Source organism: Pristiophorus japonicus, chromosome 14 (genome assembly GCF_044704955.1).
Source record: "Pristiophorus japonicus isolate sPriJap1 chromosome 14, sPriJap1.hap1, whole genome shotgun sequence".
In the NCBI taxonomy this organism is placed as follows: domain Eukaryota; kingdom Metazoa; phylum Chordata; class Chondrichthyes; family Pristiophoridae; genus Pristiophorus; species Pristiophorus japonicus.
In genome coordinates, this window is record NC_091990.1 from 86,440,612 (window position 1) to 86,459,149 (window position 18,538).

The 18,538-nt window shown below is 50.2% G+C and overlaps 1 protein-coding gene across 1 annotated transcript in view; it reads left to right on the top strand.

The window, feature by feature from the left end:
• The window catches only part of LOC139279616 (CD44 antigen-like), a 159,269-nt gene that overhangs the window by 75,071 nt on the left and 65,660 nt on the right, over window positions 1–18,538 (top strand). The window contains exons 6-7 of the mRNA XM_070898730.1: window positions 3,486–3,599; window positions 7,551–7,629. Of these exons, the coding sequence (XP_070754831.1) occupies window positions 3,486–3,599; window positions 7,551–7,629 (193 nt within the window). The remainder of the gene's footprint in view (window positions 1–3,485; window positions 3,600–7,550; window positions 7,630–18,538) is intronic.

Here is an 18,538-nt window from a genome sequence, read left to right on the forward strand (position 1 = left end):
GATATAGCCTTATGACATCACTAACAAACACACTCTACAAGATGGGCCCAACACAGAAAACCTATCATCATGTGAGTTTGGTATATGACCATTTTATTGTATTTACATCAGTAATTGCATTACTGTATATCAGAAGTACAGTAGGCAGAGGAATAGTTCACTCACTGTAACTCTATTACATGTCTCCTTCCTTATTGAAGAAGTAATCATAACAAAATAATCATTATACATTACTTGAATAATTATACACAACAAAATAAATGGACTTATTTTTCCATATTTACAAATCAAACTTAACCTCTGGTTTTCTGTTTTGAAGAGAATACCTTCGCCCTTTTAACAGAACTTTCTAAACATGGTGTGGAACTTAGACTCATTCTAGGCTGAGCCTGAGGCGATTCTTTCTCCAAGGGCAACCCTTGATCTACATTTTGACCCTCTACAACCTCAGACTGTTTGTCTGCCTGACTCGGGCTCAGACTTAAATTCTGACTTTCTCTGGGACTTGTTTCTAGTACATCCGATGTAGGATTTGCTACTGGTACTCTACTTGTAACAAAACTATCTGACTCATCAGAAATAATCGAATCATTTCAACTTTCAACTCCTTCCACATCTGTAGGTAAAATATGATCAATGTGAACAAACCTAACCTGTCCATGATCAAACATCTTGACCAAATATGTGTGAGGGCCACATATCTTCACTACTCTTCCTGGTAACCGCTTTAACCATTTATGGTGATGGTGCTTCATTCTAACCTTCTGATTTAATTTCACACTTCTCTCTCTTACTCTACCTCTATCATGATTCTCTTTCTGTCTTAATTGTTTCTCTTCTACTGACTGCCAAGTTTGGCTTTAACAACGAGAACCTTGTTTGTGGCTGTCGTTTGAGAAACAACTCTGCTGGTGCTCTAACAGTAGTTGTATGAGGAGTATTATGATAAGTAATTAGAAAATTTGGCAATTTGTGGTCCAACAACAACTGCTGTTTCCTTGGATTTGAATCCAACATCTGCTTGATGAGGGCACATTTTACAATTTGTACTGTGCGCTCTGCTGCACCACTTGAAGCAGGGTGGTATGGTGGAACTTTGGTATGTCTCACACCATTTCTGCTCATGAACTGTGCAAGTTCTTCTAAACAAAATTTTGGCCCATTATCAGACACAATTTCTTCTGGGAGGCCATATGAAGAAAACAATCTTCGCAAATTATCTATTGTTTTACTTGTTATTTTCCACATCAGAAACAACTCTACCCACTTCGAATGACTATCAATTACAATGAACAATTGTTGTCCTTCTAGCTCAGTAAAATCTACACGTAACCTTTGCCACACCCTGGGAGGCCATTTCCATGGCTGTAATGGTACTGATGGTGGTTTCTTGCTTACCGATTGACATGCTGTACACTGACTAACGATGTAGTCTATATCTTTATCTAAACCTTGCCACCATAAGTAACTGTGTATAGAACTCTTGGTCAAGCACATTCCTAGGTGTTGGTCATGAAGACCTCCTAATAATTTGTACCTGAACTTATTTGGGATAACCACTCTTGCATCCCACATGATACACTCTTTATCCACTGACAATTCATTCCTATGAACAAAGTATGGATGTGTATCTTTCTCTCATACCTGGTTTGGCCAGCCATTTGCTATGCAATCATACACCTTTGACATAACTGGATCACGCTTCAGCTCTGACTGGCAATTCATCAATGTATGAAAAATAGAAGACTTCCCAAATGGGTGTAACTTGTGATGGGGGTGGCAACCTGGACATAGCATCAGCATTACTGTGATCAGCTGATCGTCTGTATTCAATGTCATACATATATCCTACAATGGACTCACTGATAATCTTAACAGTTAATTGATTTCTTATTCCAAAACGATAACTTTCAGCAAGTTCCAGGGGCTGAGGACTGTAGTGCTGTTCTAACTTGTCTAGAATGGCTGTCAGTGGCGTGTCCTTCGGCTTTTGAGAACAAGCATACTTTTCAGGGTTTCATACACCAGTCAAGAAAATAGCCCGTTTTCTTTCTAACGGTTTTCATCATCGGGGACTTTGACAATACTATTTATGGTGAAAAACATGTCTAGCCACTCCACATACGCTCCGAAAGTCTCTCCATCGCGATGGAACTCACTCAAGCACCCTAATATTCTCATAGGCACGGCCATTTGGACTTGTCAGTTCAGCCAAGTGTGCTTGTAATTTACCTTGGATTTTTAGCTGTTCTTCAAAACAAAGAACCTCTCAAAGTCTCTCTGTTGTTTGGCTGGATGATCCACCAACAAAAATTTCAGCCAGGGAATCCGATTAGCCTATGTTCATTGCCAATGTGGTATATTCTTTACAACATCACAAACACATACATACACAAGATGGCTCTATAGAAAACTTGTCATGTGACTTTGTCACGTGATCCTTTTATTGTGTTTACATCAGTTGCATTACCACAGTAGTCCACTAGGTGTAGCTCTATATTACAGTCTATTAGAACCAATCTGTTTTTGCAACAAGCTTCTCTGACCTCTGCATTTGTGTATCCCAATACATTACACTGTTAATACTGACAATAATGGCACTCTCCTCTTTCCCTTCACTCTTGGTTTCCCAATCACTAACAGCAGCACCACTGTGGGAAGGAACCCTTGGATGGAGAGGCCTGGCTGGTTCTGATTTTTGTTTGGAAACCCAGACATGCAGATTGCACCCAAAATCGCTGAGTGTGTGCATCGGATGCAGATGGTTAGCAGATATGAGATGTAGCTTAGCTCCTAGCCTTTGCTAATGCAATTCTGTAGCATGCAGGAGGAGCTGCACTGACCAGCTGTGCTGATCCTCTCACTGTCTCTCTGCAGTGAAGCACAAAGCTTCTCTGTGATGGTCCTTACTGGGATGCTATGTATCTGCCCGAGCAACTCACCAAGTCTAGTAGTGTTTGCAGTCCCGGCCAGAAGAACTCAACCATGACCTTTGGCCTGCCACATGAAATATTTTGCAGTGGCAGGAGAAGCAGCGAGGAGGCTGGGGGCCTGTCCCATTCCCAGAGTGTAGTATTGATGGTTGCCATGGAGACTGGCCTGCACCCCTGGCTGAAACAGGACAGTGTAGAAGGGCAAAGAAATAGGATTTAAAAAAAATACTGATTCAAATTCAAGTAAATAAATAGATTTAAAAACAAAGGGGAAGTAAATTCTAGGTAAGTACTTTTTATTCAAGAAACATATACTGATGAAATATTATGCATGAGATTTTACAAAATGCCAAATCTCTAAATTCCAAAGGAGGCCTGTGAGGTTCGGCCTCACTGCTAGGCCGCTCCATGACATCACTGACTCCCGTTTGGTGTTGCTTGATTGGCTGTGTTGGAGATTGACTTATTAGCCCTTTGAATAAAAAGTGCGCCCCAAGTCTTGCCTTCCCTTTAAACCTAGAATTTACTCATGTTTTTTTCTGTTGCCTCAAGCTAAGCCAACCAGTGCCAAAACATCAGATCTCATTATCCTGGATGATGGGCCCCATCTAAAGTCACAGCCATCAACAACAGCTGTGGGAGAGAAGCGCCCTGAAGCCAGCCTTGGTAGGACATCTGACCCTTCTTAAACCCTCTCCATAGTTCTCCACTCAGACTAGTCAAGCAATGCAAAACCTTTCAAAGTGCTGGGAATTCTGTAGTCCTTCAAGCTGCTGAAATCTCTTGGGGTGAAATTGGACTTCGAGACTGTTGTCCCCGGCGTATCAGATTATCTGCTCAGCATTGAATGAGAGTGACACCCCCTGTAGGAGAGGACAGCAGACACTGACGTCAAAATGGCCTTGTGTTGAGGGGTTTCTGTTTGTGTAGTCTACTTAAAGTCGGGTTTTTTTGTGCTGGAAGATTAGAATTAGCTAATAGTTTGAATTGAGCAATGTAACTAGCACAGCAAAGCAGGAATTTAGTGCAACAGAAATCAGATCGTTTGAGTTAAGTGACTTTTAATTAATTATCCTGTCACAATCCCATACCTCACACTTTGTTACAATTTACTATTTCAAACGTAGGACAAAAAACAATCGTTTCTGTGCTCATTCGGTGACTGAGTAATGGCATACTTCTCTACCTAAGGTGATCTGCGTTTGGCATCAAGTATTCCTGAGCTGGATTGCACACGATTTAAACACAAATCAAAGCCTTGCCCAGCTGGTCTTCCTCAGAAGAGTGCCTTGTTGTCATAGCTTGGCTCATCCATTTCCCATCCCAGCTGCCCACCTGGCGCCTCTCGCAGTTCAGCAGACCCGCTGACTCGGACCTCGGCTGACAGAGGCTCCATTCAAGCAGCTCCATTGCAGCTGGTGGAGGGAGGAAGCCCCTCCCCTCATCAGCCCTGGTTGCTGATCCATCCCATGTCCCAGAGGTCAAAAGAGCAACGTGCCATTATTCTGCCTCACTGGAGAGAAGCGACCGGCCTCAGCCCATCAGTCTGGGGTGGATTTGACCCAGACCTCAGAGCTGACAGAGCAGTGTGCTGACATGTTGTGTCGTTCAATCCCTGAGGTGAAAGGACCACATATGCTCCAGACTGACTCATCCTCCGATATATTATCTTACAATGCACTGTTAAAATCATAGAAATGTAAGGCACAGAAGGAGGCCATTTTGGCCCATCGTGTCCGCGCCGGCCGACTAAGAGCTATCCAGCTGAATCCTACTTTCCAGCTCTTGGTCCGTAGCCCTGCAGGTTACAGCACTTCAGGTGCACATCCATGTATTTTTTAAATGTGGTGAGGGTTCCTGTCTCTACCACCCTTTCAGACAGTGAGTTCCAGACCTTCACCACCCTCTAGGTGAAGAAATTTCCCCTCATATCTCCTCTAAACCTCCCCCCAATTACTTTAAATCTATGCCCCCTGGTTGTTGACCAATCCTGCCAAGGGAAACAGGTTCTTCCTATCCACTCTATCCAGGCCCCTCATAATTTTATACACCTCAATCAGGTCTCCCCTTAGCCTCCTGTGTTCCAAAGAAAACAGACCCAGCATCTCCAATCTTTCCTCATAGCCAAAATTCTCCAGTCCAGGCAACATTCTTGTAAATCTCCTCTGCACCCTTTCCAGTGCAATCACATTTTTCCTGTAATGTGGTGACCAGAACTGCACACAGTACTCCAGCTGCGGCCTAACCAGTGTTTTATTGAGTTCAAACATAACCTTCTTGCTCTTGTATTCCATGCCTTGACTAATAAATGCAAGTATTCCATATGTCTTCTTAACCACCTTATCTACCTGGCCTGCTACCTTCATGGATCTGTGGATACGCACTCCAAGGTCTGTTTGTTAGTCTACACTTTTCAGTTTTGTACTATTTAATGTGTATTCCCCTGCCCTATTAGACCTCCCCAAATGCATTACTTCACACTTCTCTGGATTGAATTTCATTTGCCCACCTGACCAGTTCATTGATATCTTCCTGCAGTCCGCAGCTTTCTTCTTCATTAACAACCACACAGCCGATTTTAGTGTCATCTGCAAACTTCTTAATCATACCCCCAACATTTAAGTCCAAATCATTGATATATACCACAAAAAGCTAGGGACCCAGCACTGAGCCCTGCAGAACCCTACTGGGTACCGCCTTCCAGTCACAAAAACACCCATCAACCATTACCCTCAGTGTTACTGGGGCTCAACAGTCAGCGTAAGGAGCACCTTAACTGTGTATAACGCTCTTGTCTCCAGCTTGATATTTAAACGCCTTACATCCATCATGCAAAAAACTACCAGCGACCAATCAAAAAAATGTTTCTACACTTACTTCACTCTCTCTGAGCACAGCAGCGCGCCCTGTAGGCGGTTACAACAAATACTGACTTTTGTACCATTCTTTTACGAGCTAGGATGGTTCCTCCTTCGGTTTGTGCCTCCGCTGCTTCTTTCGATCATTGGCTTTTCCTAGTTACTTGTCTCTGCTGGCGTCTACTTGCCCCATTCTCGCTCTATTATTTCTTTTCTGCCTGCACCATATCTACTGATTTATTTCCAGCCTGTCCCCATCATGACACACTAATCCATCAGGCTCTGTCGCCCACCTTTCCAACAAGCTCCTAGCCAGCCTCCTCCTTCCATCTCGACACATCCAACCCCCCCGCCACCCCCGACACATCCAGATCGTGGCCTCTTGCATCCTATATTGCTCCTGTCCTCGTTGGCTTCCGCTGGCTCCCTGTGCCTCTCTCGGGTTACCAACCCTCCAGGATTGTCCTGGAGTCTCCAGGAATTAAAGATTAATCTCCTGGATACCGCTGTGAGTATCCTGGGAGAAAAAGCATGACGGCATTAAAAAAATTGGTGTTTTTTCACTTTATTTGAACACCTTTGTTTTTTTTTAGGTATAAAAATATTGGAGGTGGGGGGAAAAAAAGGTTGTTTGACCGGGCAGGGAGGTTGGAGGTGGGAGGTCATGCAACGAAACCTCCAGAAATACATCCAGCCAGAGTTGGCAACCCTGCGGCTCACAACATTGATTTTGAAATCCTCGTTTACAAGTATCTCCCTGGCCTTGCTCCATTCTGCCTCTGCAACCTCTGCCCTCCCCACTCGCAACGCCCGAGTCTGGGCACTGTCCGCCCTCCCCACCTGTCCCCCTGAGCTGTCCAGTGGGACATCCCTCAGCCCACATACACCACCGCCCGTCTCTCCCACTCTCCAGCCACAACGTCGGCAGGAAAATCCAGGAGAAACGGTGGTCAACCAAAATGGGCCATCTTCCAAGGAGCCCCATCGAAGTTAGAGCGGGAAATCAGGTGGACCCCACGGCAAGTCTTTGAGGTAGTAACACATGAATGCGCAACATATTGGGCTGAAGCCCCTCCCTCGACTGAATTGGTCGCGGGGATGATGACCGATAGCTCGAGGAAAGGATTTCATATCCCAAGGTGGGCTGTGTGTGGCAGCGGTCCAGTCGGCACGCAGAAAAAGGAAAGACTTGCATTTCTATAGCACCTTTCACTACCTCAGGATGTCTCAAAGCGCTTGACAGCCGATGAAGTACCTTTGAAGTGTAGTCACTGTTATAATGTGGGAAACACGTGAACAATTTGCACACAGCAAGATTCCACTTGTAGCAATTTGATACAATACACGACAATCTGCTTTAATAATGTTGGTTGAGGGATAAATATTGGTGGGACGTCAAAGAGAACGCAACTGCTCTTCTTCGAAATAGTAGTGTGGAATCTTTTACATCCTCCGGAGAGGGCAGATGGTTTAACGACTTATCCGAAAGGCGGCACCTCCAACAGTGCAGCGCTCCCTCGATACTACCGAAGTATCGGCCTGGATTATGTGCTGAAGTCTCTGGAGTGAGACTTGTACTCGCGACCTTCTGACCCAGAGATAAGATGGTAACACTGAGCCACAACTGCCACATCGAGAGGAGAAATCCACCCTGGTATTTCCGTGCATTGTTGCTGATGTAAGAATGTGACGTGTTCTCGATGACGGGTTTTCTCAGATGCAGTTGCCAGGTAGTGATTTCCTTTCTGTTTCTTTTCAGACTGGCTCATTGTGGTGGCGATCGTCGTGTCGCTTCTCATCATTCTAATTGGCGGGGCGGTGATCATATACAGCAAAAGGTAGGCATGCCAGGCACACGGGCCAGCCCTCCCTAGGGTACCCAGGCTCTGCTCGACAAGGGAGCAGCCGAGGCGCAGTGTGCCACCTACACTGGCACACATTCTGGGAATGGGGGCAGAGGAGATGGAGATGGCACCACAGGTTCCTGGACAAGCTGATAGATGGAAGTGCCAAATCATGAGATGAAGCTCTGCGATTAGTGCTGTTGGCACAATTCTCAAGGCTATTTGAGTTCAGTTTGACCCACTGGGTGCAAATCAACGCTTCATAAGCTGGGGCACAAAAGCCCAAAGGAGTTCATCAAACACTTCCCGTCCCACTGCTCCAATGATAGCTGGAAGCACTGACATCTACACACAGACACTGCCTGCACGGAGTCACTGGCAGGAGGTGCTCAATGATCAGTAACACCACCCCATGCTGATATAACACTCTGATCCGATCAGAGAAAAAGTGGCACACTGTGATATCTGGGCACACTGTGATACCTGGGCACTCTGTGAACCTGGACACATTGTGGTATCTGGGCACACTGTGATACCAGGACACACTCTGATACCAGGGCACTGTGACACCTAGGCACTGTGATACGTGGGCACACTGTGATATGTGGGCACACTGTGATATGTGGGCACACTGTGATACCTGGGCACTCTGTGATACCTGGACGCATTGTAATACCTGGGCATTGTGATACCTGGGGGCACCGAGATACTTGGGCACTCTGTGATAGCTGGGCACAATGTGATACCTGGGCACACTGCGATACCTGGGCAGTCTGCTATACCTGTGGACACAGATACCTGGGGCCACTGCGATACATAGGCGCTCTGCGATACCTGGGCACTGTGATACCTGGGCACTCTGTGATACCTCGGCAGACTGATATCTGGGCACTGTGATACCTGGGCACACTCTGATACCTGGGCACTGTGCTACCTTTGCACTCTGTGATATCTCGGCAGACTGATATCTGGGCACTGTGATACCTGGGCACACTCTGATACCTGGGCACTCTGATACCCGAGCACTCTGATATCTGGGCCCTGTGCTAACTGGACACATTGTGATACCTGGGCGCTCTGTGATACCTGGGCACACTCTGATACCTGGACACTCTGCGATACCTGGGCACTCTGCGATACCTGGGCACACTCTGATACCTGGGCACTCTGCGATACCTGGGCACTCTGCGATTCATGGGCGCTCTGTGCTACCTGGGCACATTGTGATACCTGGGCATTGTGATACCTGGGCATACTCTGATACCTTGCACACTCTGATACCTAGCACACTCTGATACCTGGGCACTCTGGGATACCTGGGCACACTGTGATACCTGGGCACTCTGGGATACCTGGGCACACTGTGATACCTGGGCATTATGTGACACCTGCCACACTGTGATACCTGCCACACTGTGATACCTGGCACACTGTGATACCTGGGCACAGTGACACCTGGGCACATTGTGATACCTGGGCACTGTGATACCTGCCACATTGTGATACCTGGCACGGTGTGATACCTGGGCACAGTGATACCTGGGCACACTGTGATAACTGGGTACACTGTGATACCTGCGCACTGTGATACCTGGACATGCTGTGCTACCTGGGCACATTGTGATAGCTGTGCATTGTGATACCTGGGCACGCTGTGATACCTGGGCACGCTGTGATACACGGGTTCATTGTGATACCTGGGCATTGTGATACCTGGGCACATTGTGATACCGGGGCACATTGTGATACCTGGGGACGCTGCGATACCTGGACACGCTGCGATACCTGGGCACTCTGCGATATCTGGGTACTCTGCGATACCTGGGCACACTCTGATACCTGGGCACTCTGCGATACCTGGGTACTCTGCAATTCACGGGCGCTCTGTGCTACCTGGGCACATTGTGATACCAGGGCATTGTGATACCTGATAATACTGTGATACCTGGGCATACTGTGATACCTGATAATACTGTGATACCTGGGCACTCTGGGATACCTGTGCACACTGTGATACCTGGGCATACTGTGATACCTGGGCACTGTGATACCTGCCACACTGTGATACCTGGCACACTGTGATACCTGGGCACAGTGACACCTGGGCACACTGTGATACCTGGGCACTGTGATACCTGCCACACTGTGATACCTGGCACGGTGTGATACCTGGGCACAGTGATACCTGGGCACACTGTGATACCTGGGCACTGTGATACCTGGCACACTGTGATACCTGGCACATTGTGATACCTGGGCACAGTGATACCTGGGCACACTGGGATACCTGCGCACTGTGATACCTGGACACGCTGTGCTACCTGGGCACATTGTGATAGCTGTGCATTGTGATACCTGGGCACGCTATGATACCTGGGCAATGTGATACACGGGCTCATTGTGATACCTGGGCATTGTGATACCTGGGCATTGTGATACCTGGAAACTGCGATACCTGGGCACTCTGCGATACCTGGGGACACAGACACCTGGGGACACAGACACCTGGGGACACAGATACCTGGGGACACTGTGATACATTGCCGCTCTACGATACTTGGGCACACTGCTAGCTGGGCACTGTGCTATCTTTGCACTCTGTGATACCTCGGAAGACTGATACCTGGGCATTCTTTGATACCTGGGCACAATGTGATACCTGGGCACAGTGTGATACCTGGGCACTCTGCGATACCTGGGCACTCTGCGATTCATGGGTGCTCTGTGCTACCTGGGCATATTGTGATACCTGGGCATTGTGATACCTGGGCATACTGTGATACCTGGGCATACTGTGATACCTGGCACACTCTGATACCTGGGCACTCTGGGATACCTGGGCACACTGTGATACCTGGGCATTATGTGATACCTGTGCACTGTGATACCTGCCACACTGTGATACCTGGCACATTGTGATACCTGGGCACAGTGACACCTGGACACGCTGTGCTAACTGGACACATTGTGATAGCTGTGCATTGTGATACCTGGGCACGCTGTGATACCTGGGCAATGTGATAATGGGCCCTTTGTGATACCGGGGCACATTGTGATACCGGGGCACATTGTGATACCGGGGCACATTGTGATACCTGGGCATTGTGATACTGGGGCACATTGTGATACCTGGGCATTGCGATACCTGGGCATTGTGATACCGGGGCACATTGTGATACCTGGGGACGCTGCGATACCTGGGGACGCTGCGATACCTGGACACGCTGCGATACCTGGACACGCTGCGATACCTGGGCACACTGCGATACCTGGGCACACTGCGATACCTGGGCACTCTGCGATATCTGGGGACACAGATACCTGGACACTGATACATTGCCGCTCTACGATACCTGGGCACACTGCTAGCTGGGCACTGTGCTATCTTTGCACTCTGTGATACCTCGGCAGACTGATACCTGGGCACTGAGATATGTGGGCATTCTGTGATACCTGGGCACACTGTGATACCTGGGCACTCTGCGATACCTGGGCACTCTGCGATTCATGGGCACTCTGTGCTACCTGGGCACATTGTGATACCTGGGCATACTGTGATACCTGGGCATACTGTGATACCTGGCACACTCTGATACCTGGGCACTTTGGGATGCCTGGGCATACTGTGATACCTGGGCATTATGTGATACCTGGTCACTGTGATACCTGCCACACTGTGATACCTGGCACACTGTGATACCTGGGCACAGTGACACCTGGGCACACTGTGACACCTGCGCACTGTGATACCTGGACACGCTGTGCTACCTGGGCACATTGTGATAGCTGTGCATTGTGATACTGGGCACGCTGTCATACCTGGGCAATGTGATACACGGGCTCATTGTGATACCTGGGCATTGTGATACTGGGGCACATTGTGATACCGGGGCACATTGTGATACCGGGGCACATTGTGATACCTCGGGACGCTGCGATACCTGGGGACGCTGCGATACCTGGGGACACAGATACCTGGGGACACAGATACCTGGGGACACTGTGATACATTGCCGCTCTGCGATACCTGGACACACTGCTAGCTGGGCACTGTGCTATCTTTGAACTCTGTGATACCTCAGCAGACTGATATCTGGGCACTGAGATACCTGGGCATTCTGTGATACCTGGGCACACTGTGATACCTGGGTGCACTGTGATACCTGGGCACACTGTAATACCTGGGCACACTGTGATAACTGGGCACTTTGATACCTGGGGACACTGAGATACCTGGGCACTCTTGAATACCTGGGCACTCTGGGAGACCTGGGGACACAGATAGCTGGGGACACAGCGATACATGGGCGCTCTGCGATACCTGGTCTCTGTGCTACCTTTGCACTCTGTGATACCTCAGCAGACTGACACCTGGGCATTGTGATACCTGGGTACTGTGATACTTGGGCAGTCTGTGATACCTGGGCACACTCTGATATCTTGGCACACTCTGATACCTGGGCACGCTGTGATACCTGGGGACACTGATACATTGCCGCTCTGCGATACCTGGGCACACTAGTAGTTGGTCACTGTGCTATCTTTGCACTCTGTGATACCTCGGCAGACTGATACCTGGGCACTCTGATAACTGGGCACTCTGATACCTGGACACACACTGATATCAGGGCACACTCTGATATCTGGGCACACTGTGATACCTGGGCACATTGTGATACCTGGGCACACTGTGATACCTGGGCACACTGATACCTGGGCACATTGCGATACCTGGGCACGCTGATACCCGGGCACTCTGATACCCGGGGACACTGTGATTCCTGGGCACACTGTGATACTTCGGAACACTGTGATACCTGGGCACTGTGACTCATGGGCACACTGTGATAACTGGGCACACTCTGATACCTGGGCACTCTGATACCTGGGCAGTCTGTGATAACTGGGCAGTCTGTGATACCTGGGCACACTCTGATATCTTGGCACACTCTGATACCTGGGCACACTGTGATACCTAGACACATTGCGATACCTGGGGACACTGAGCTACCTGGGCACACTCTGCGATACCTGGGCATACTCTGCGATACCTGGGCACTCTGTGATACCTGGGCACACAGATACCTGGGGACACAGATACCTGGGGACACTGATACATTGCCGCTCTGTGATACCTGGACGCACTGTGATACCTGGGCACTCTGAGATATCCGGGTTTTCTGTGATACCTGGGCACACTCTGATATCTGGGCACACTCTGATACCTGGGCACTGTGATACCTGGGGACACTGAGATACCTCGGCGCACTCTGATACCTGGGCACGCCGTGATATCTGGGCACGCTGTGATACCTGGGCACACAGATACCTGAGCACACAGATACCTGGGGACACTGTGATACATTGCTGCTCTGCGATACCTGGGCACACTGCTAGCTGGGCACTGTGCTATCTTTGCACTCTGTGATACCTCGGCAGACTGATACCTGGGCACAGAGATAACTGGGCACTCTGATACCTGGACACACACTGATATCAGGGCACACTCTGATATCTGGGCACACTGTGATACCTGGGCACATTGTGATACCTGGGCACACTGTGATACCTGGGCACACTGTGATATCTGGGCACATTGTGATACCCAGCCACTCTGATACCTGGGCACTCTGATACCCGGGGACATCGTGATTCCTGGGCACACTGTGATACTTCGGAACACTGTGATACCTGGGCACACTCTGATACCTGGGCACTGTGATACCTGGGCAGTCTGTGATACCTGGGCACACTCTGATATCTTGGCACACTCTGATACCTGGGCACACTGTGATACCTGGATACATTGCGATACCTGGGGACACTGAGCTACCTGGGCACACTCTGCGATACCTGGGCACTCTGCGATACCTTGGCACTCTGCGATACTTGGGCACACAGATACCTGGGGACACAGATACCTGGGGACACTGATACATTGCCGCTCTGTGATACCTGGGCACACTCTGATATCTGGGCACACTCTGATATCTGGGCACACTCTGATATCTGGGCACACTCTGCTACCTGGGGACACTGAGATACCTGGGGACACTGTGATACCTGGGCATTGTGATACCTGGGCACACTCTGATACCTGGGCACTCTGGGATACCTGGGCACACTGTGATACCTGGGCATCATGTGATACCTGGTCACTGTGATACCTGCCACACTGTGATACCTGGGCACAGTGACACCTGGGCACACTGTGATACCTGCGCACTGTGATACCTGGACACATTGTGCTACCTGGGCACATTGTGATAGCTGTGCATTGTGATACCTGGGCTCGCTGTGATATCTGGGCAATGTGATACACGGGCTCATTGTGATACCTGGGCATTGTGATACCTGGGCATTGTGATACTGGGGCACATTGTGATACCGGGGCACATTGTGATACCTGGGGATGCTGCGATACCTGGGGACGCTGCGAAAACTGGGCACTCTGCAATACCTGGGCGCATTGCGATACCTGGGCACACTGCGATACTTGGGCACTCTACGATACCTGGGGACACAGATACCTGGGGACACAGATACCTGGGGACACTGTGATACATTGCCGCTCTGCGATACCTGGGCACACTGCTAGCTGGGCACTGTGCTATCTTTGCACTCCGTGATACCTCGGCAGACTGATACCTGGGCACAGAGATAACTGGGCACTCTGATACCTGGACACACACTGATATCAGGACACACTCTGATATCTGGGCACACTGTGATACCTGGGCACATTGTGATACCTGGGCACACTGTGATACCTGGGCACACTGTGATATCTGGGCACATTGTGATACCCAGGCACTCTGATACCTGGGCACTCTGATACCCGGGGACATCGTGATTCCTGGGCACACTGTGATACTTCGGAACACTGTGATACCTGGGCACTGTGATACCTGGGCACTGTGATACCTGGGCACACTCTGATACCTGGGCACTCTGATACCTGGGCAGTCTGTGATACCTGGGCAGTCTGTGATACCTGGGCACACTCTGATATCTTGGCACACTCTGATACCTGGGCACACTGTGATACCTGGACACATTGCGATACCTGGGGACACTGAGCTACCTGGGCACACTCTGCGATACCTGGGCACTCTGCGATACCTTGGCACTCTGCGATACTTGGGCACACAGATACCTGGGGACACAGATACCTGGGGACACTGATACATTGCCGCTCTGTGATACCTGGGCGCACTGTGATACCTGGGCACACTCTGATATCTGGGCACACTCTGATATCTGGGCACACTCTGCTACCTGGGGACACTGAGATACCTGGGGACATGTGATACCTGGGCATTGTGATACCTGGGCACACTCTGATACCTGGGCACTCTGGGATACCTGGGCACACTGTGATACCTGGGCATCATGTGATACCTGGTCACTGTGATACCTGCCACACTGTGATACCTGGCACTCTGTGATACCTGGGCACAGTGACACCTGGGCACACTGTGATACCTGCGCACTGTGATACCTGGACACGTTGTGCTACCTGGGCACATTGTGATAGCTGTGCATTGTGATACCTGGGCTCGCTGTGATATCTGGGCAATGTGATACATGGGCTCATTGTGATACCTGGGCATTGTGATACCTGGGCATTGTGATACTGGGGCACATTGTGATACCGGGGCACATTGTGATACCTGGGGATGCTGCGATACCTGGGGACGCTGCGAAAACTGGGCACTCTGCAATACCTGGGCGCATTGCGATACCTGGGCACACTGCGATACTTGGGCACTCTACGATACCTGGGGACACAGATACCTGAGGACACAGATACCTGGGGACACTGTGATACATTGCCGCTCTGCGATACCTAGGCACATTGCTAGCTGGGCACTGTGCTATCTTTGAACTCTGTGAAACCTCGGCAGACTGATACCTGGGCACTGAGATACCTGGGCATTCTGTGATACCTGGGCACACTGTGATATCTGGGCACACTGTGATACCTGGGCACTGTGACACCTGGGTGCACTGTGATACCTGGGCACACTGTAATACCTGGGCACACTGTGATAACTGGGCACTTTGATATCTGGGGACACTGAGATACCTGGGCACTCTGGGATACCTGGGCACTTTTGGATACCTGGGCACTCTGGGAGACCTGGGGTCACAGATACCTGGGGACACAGCGATACATGGGCGCTCTGCGATACCTGGGCACTGTGCTACCTTTGCACTCTGTGATACCTCAGCAGACTGATACCTGGGCATTGTGATACTTTGGCACTGTGATACCTGGGTACTGTGATACCTGGGCAGTCTGTGATACCTGGGCACACTCTGATATCTTGGCACACTCTGATACCTGGGCACTGTGATACCTGGGGACACTGAGATACCTCGGCGCACTCTGATACCTGGGCACACTGTGATACCTGGGCACACAGATACCTGAGCACACAGATACCTGGGGACACTGTGATACATTGCCGCTCTGCGATACCTGGGCACACTGCTAGCTGGGCATTGTGCTATCTTTGCACTCTGTGATACCTCGGCAGACTGATACCTGGGCACTGAGATAACTGGGCACTCTGATACCTGGACACACACTGATATCAGGGCACACTCTGATATCTGGGCACACTGTGATACCTGGGCACATTGTGATACCTGGGCACACTGTGATACCTGGACACTGTGATACCTGGGGACACTGTGATACCTGGGCACATTGTGATACCCGGGCACTCTGATACCCGGGCACTCTGATACCCGGGGATACTGTGATTCCTGGGCACACTGTGATACTTCGGAACACTGTGATACCTGGGCACTGTGACACATTGGCACACTGATAACTGGGCACACTGTGATACCTGGGCACTGTGATACCTGGACACATTGCGATACCTGGGGACACTGAGCTGCCTGGGCACTCTGTGATACCTGTACACTCTGATAGCTGGGCACACGCTGCGATACCTGGGCACTCTGCGATACCTGGGCACACAGATACCTGGGGACACAGATACCTGGGGACACTGATATATTGCCACTCTGTGATACCTGGGCGCACTGTGATACCTGGGCACACTCTGATACCTGGGCACACTCTGATATCTGGGCACACTGTGATAGCTGGGAACACGCTGACACCTGGGCACTCTTTGACAGCTAGGCACACTGTGACACCGGGTATTCTGCGTACCGGGGCACACTGTGATACCTGGGCACTGTGATAGCAGGGGACATTGTGATACCTGGCACACTGTGCTACCTGGCACACTGTGCTACCGGACACACTGTGATACCCGGGCACACTGTGATACCAGGGCATTCTCTGATAACCTGGGCACACTGTGATACCTGGGCACACTGTGATACCTGGGCACACTGTGATACCAGGGCACACTGTGATACCTGGGCACTGTGATACCTGGGCACTGTGATACCTGGGCACTCTTTGACAGCTGGGCACACTGTGACACCTGGGTATTCTGCATACCGGGGCACACTGTGATACCTGGCACTGTGATACCTGGGCATTGTGATACCAGGTCACTGTGATAGCAGGGGACACTGTGATACCTGGCACACTGTGCTACCGGACATACTGTGATACCTGGGCACACTGTGATACCTGGACACACTGTGATACCAGGGCACACTGACACCTGGGCACACTGTGATACCTGGCACACTGTGATACCTGGGCACTGTGATACCTGGGCACTCTGTGATAGCTGGGCATGCTCTGATAGCTGTGCACACTGTGATATCTGGGCACTGTGATACCTGGGCACACTGTGATAGCTGGGAACACGCTGACACCTGGGCACTCTTTGACAGCAAGGCACACTGTGACAGCGGGTATTCTGCGTACCGGGGCACACTGTGATACTTGGGCACTGTGATAGCAGGGGACACTGTGATACCTGGCACACAGTGCTACCTGGCACACTGTGCTACCGGACACACTGTGATACCCGGGCACACTGTGATACCAGGGCATTCTCTGATAACCTGGGCACACTGTGATACCTGGGCACACTGTGATACCAGGGCATTCTCTGATACCTGGGCACACTGTGATACCTGGGCACTGTGATACCTGGGCACTCTTTGACAGCTGGGCACACTGTGACACCCGGGTATTCTGCATACCGGGGCACACTGTGATACCTGGGCATTGTGATACCAGGGCACTGTGATAGCAGGGGACACTGTGATAGCAGGGGACACTGTGATACCTGGCACACTGTGCTACCGGACATACTGTGATACCTGGGCACACTGTGATACCTGGGCACACTGTGATACCAGGGCACACTGATACCTGGGCACACTGTGATACCTGGGCACACTGTGATACCAGGGCACACTGATACCTGGGCACACTGTGATACCTGGCACACTGTGATACCTGGGCACTGTGATACCTGGGCACACTGTGATACCTGGGCACTGTGATACCTGGGCACACTGTGATACCTGGGCACTGTGATACCAGGGCGCACTGATACCTGGGCACACTGTGATACCTGGCACACTGTGATACCTGGGCACACTGTGATCTCTGGGCACTGTGATACCAGGGCACACTGATACCTGGGCACACTGTAATACCTGGCACACTGTGATACCTGGGCACTGTGATACCAGGGCACACTGTGATACCTGGGCACTGTGAAACCTGGGCACTCTTTGACAGCTGAGCACACTGTGACACCCAGGTATTCTGCGTACCGGGGCACACTGTGATACCTGGGCACTGTGATAGCAGGGTACACTGTGATATCTGGCACACTGTGCTACTTGTCACACTGTGCTACCTGGCACACTGATACCTGGGCACACTGTGATACCTGGGCACTGTTTTACCTAGGCACTTTTTGACAGCTGGGCATTCTGCGTACTG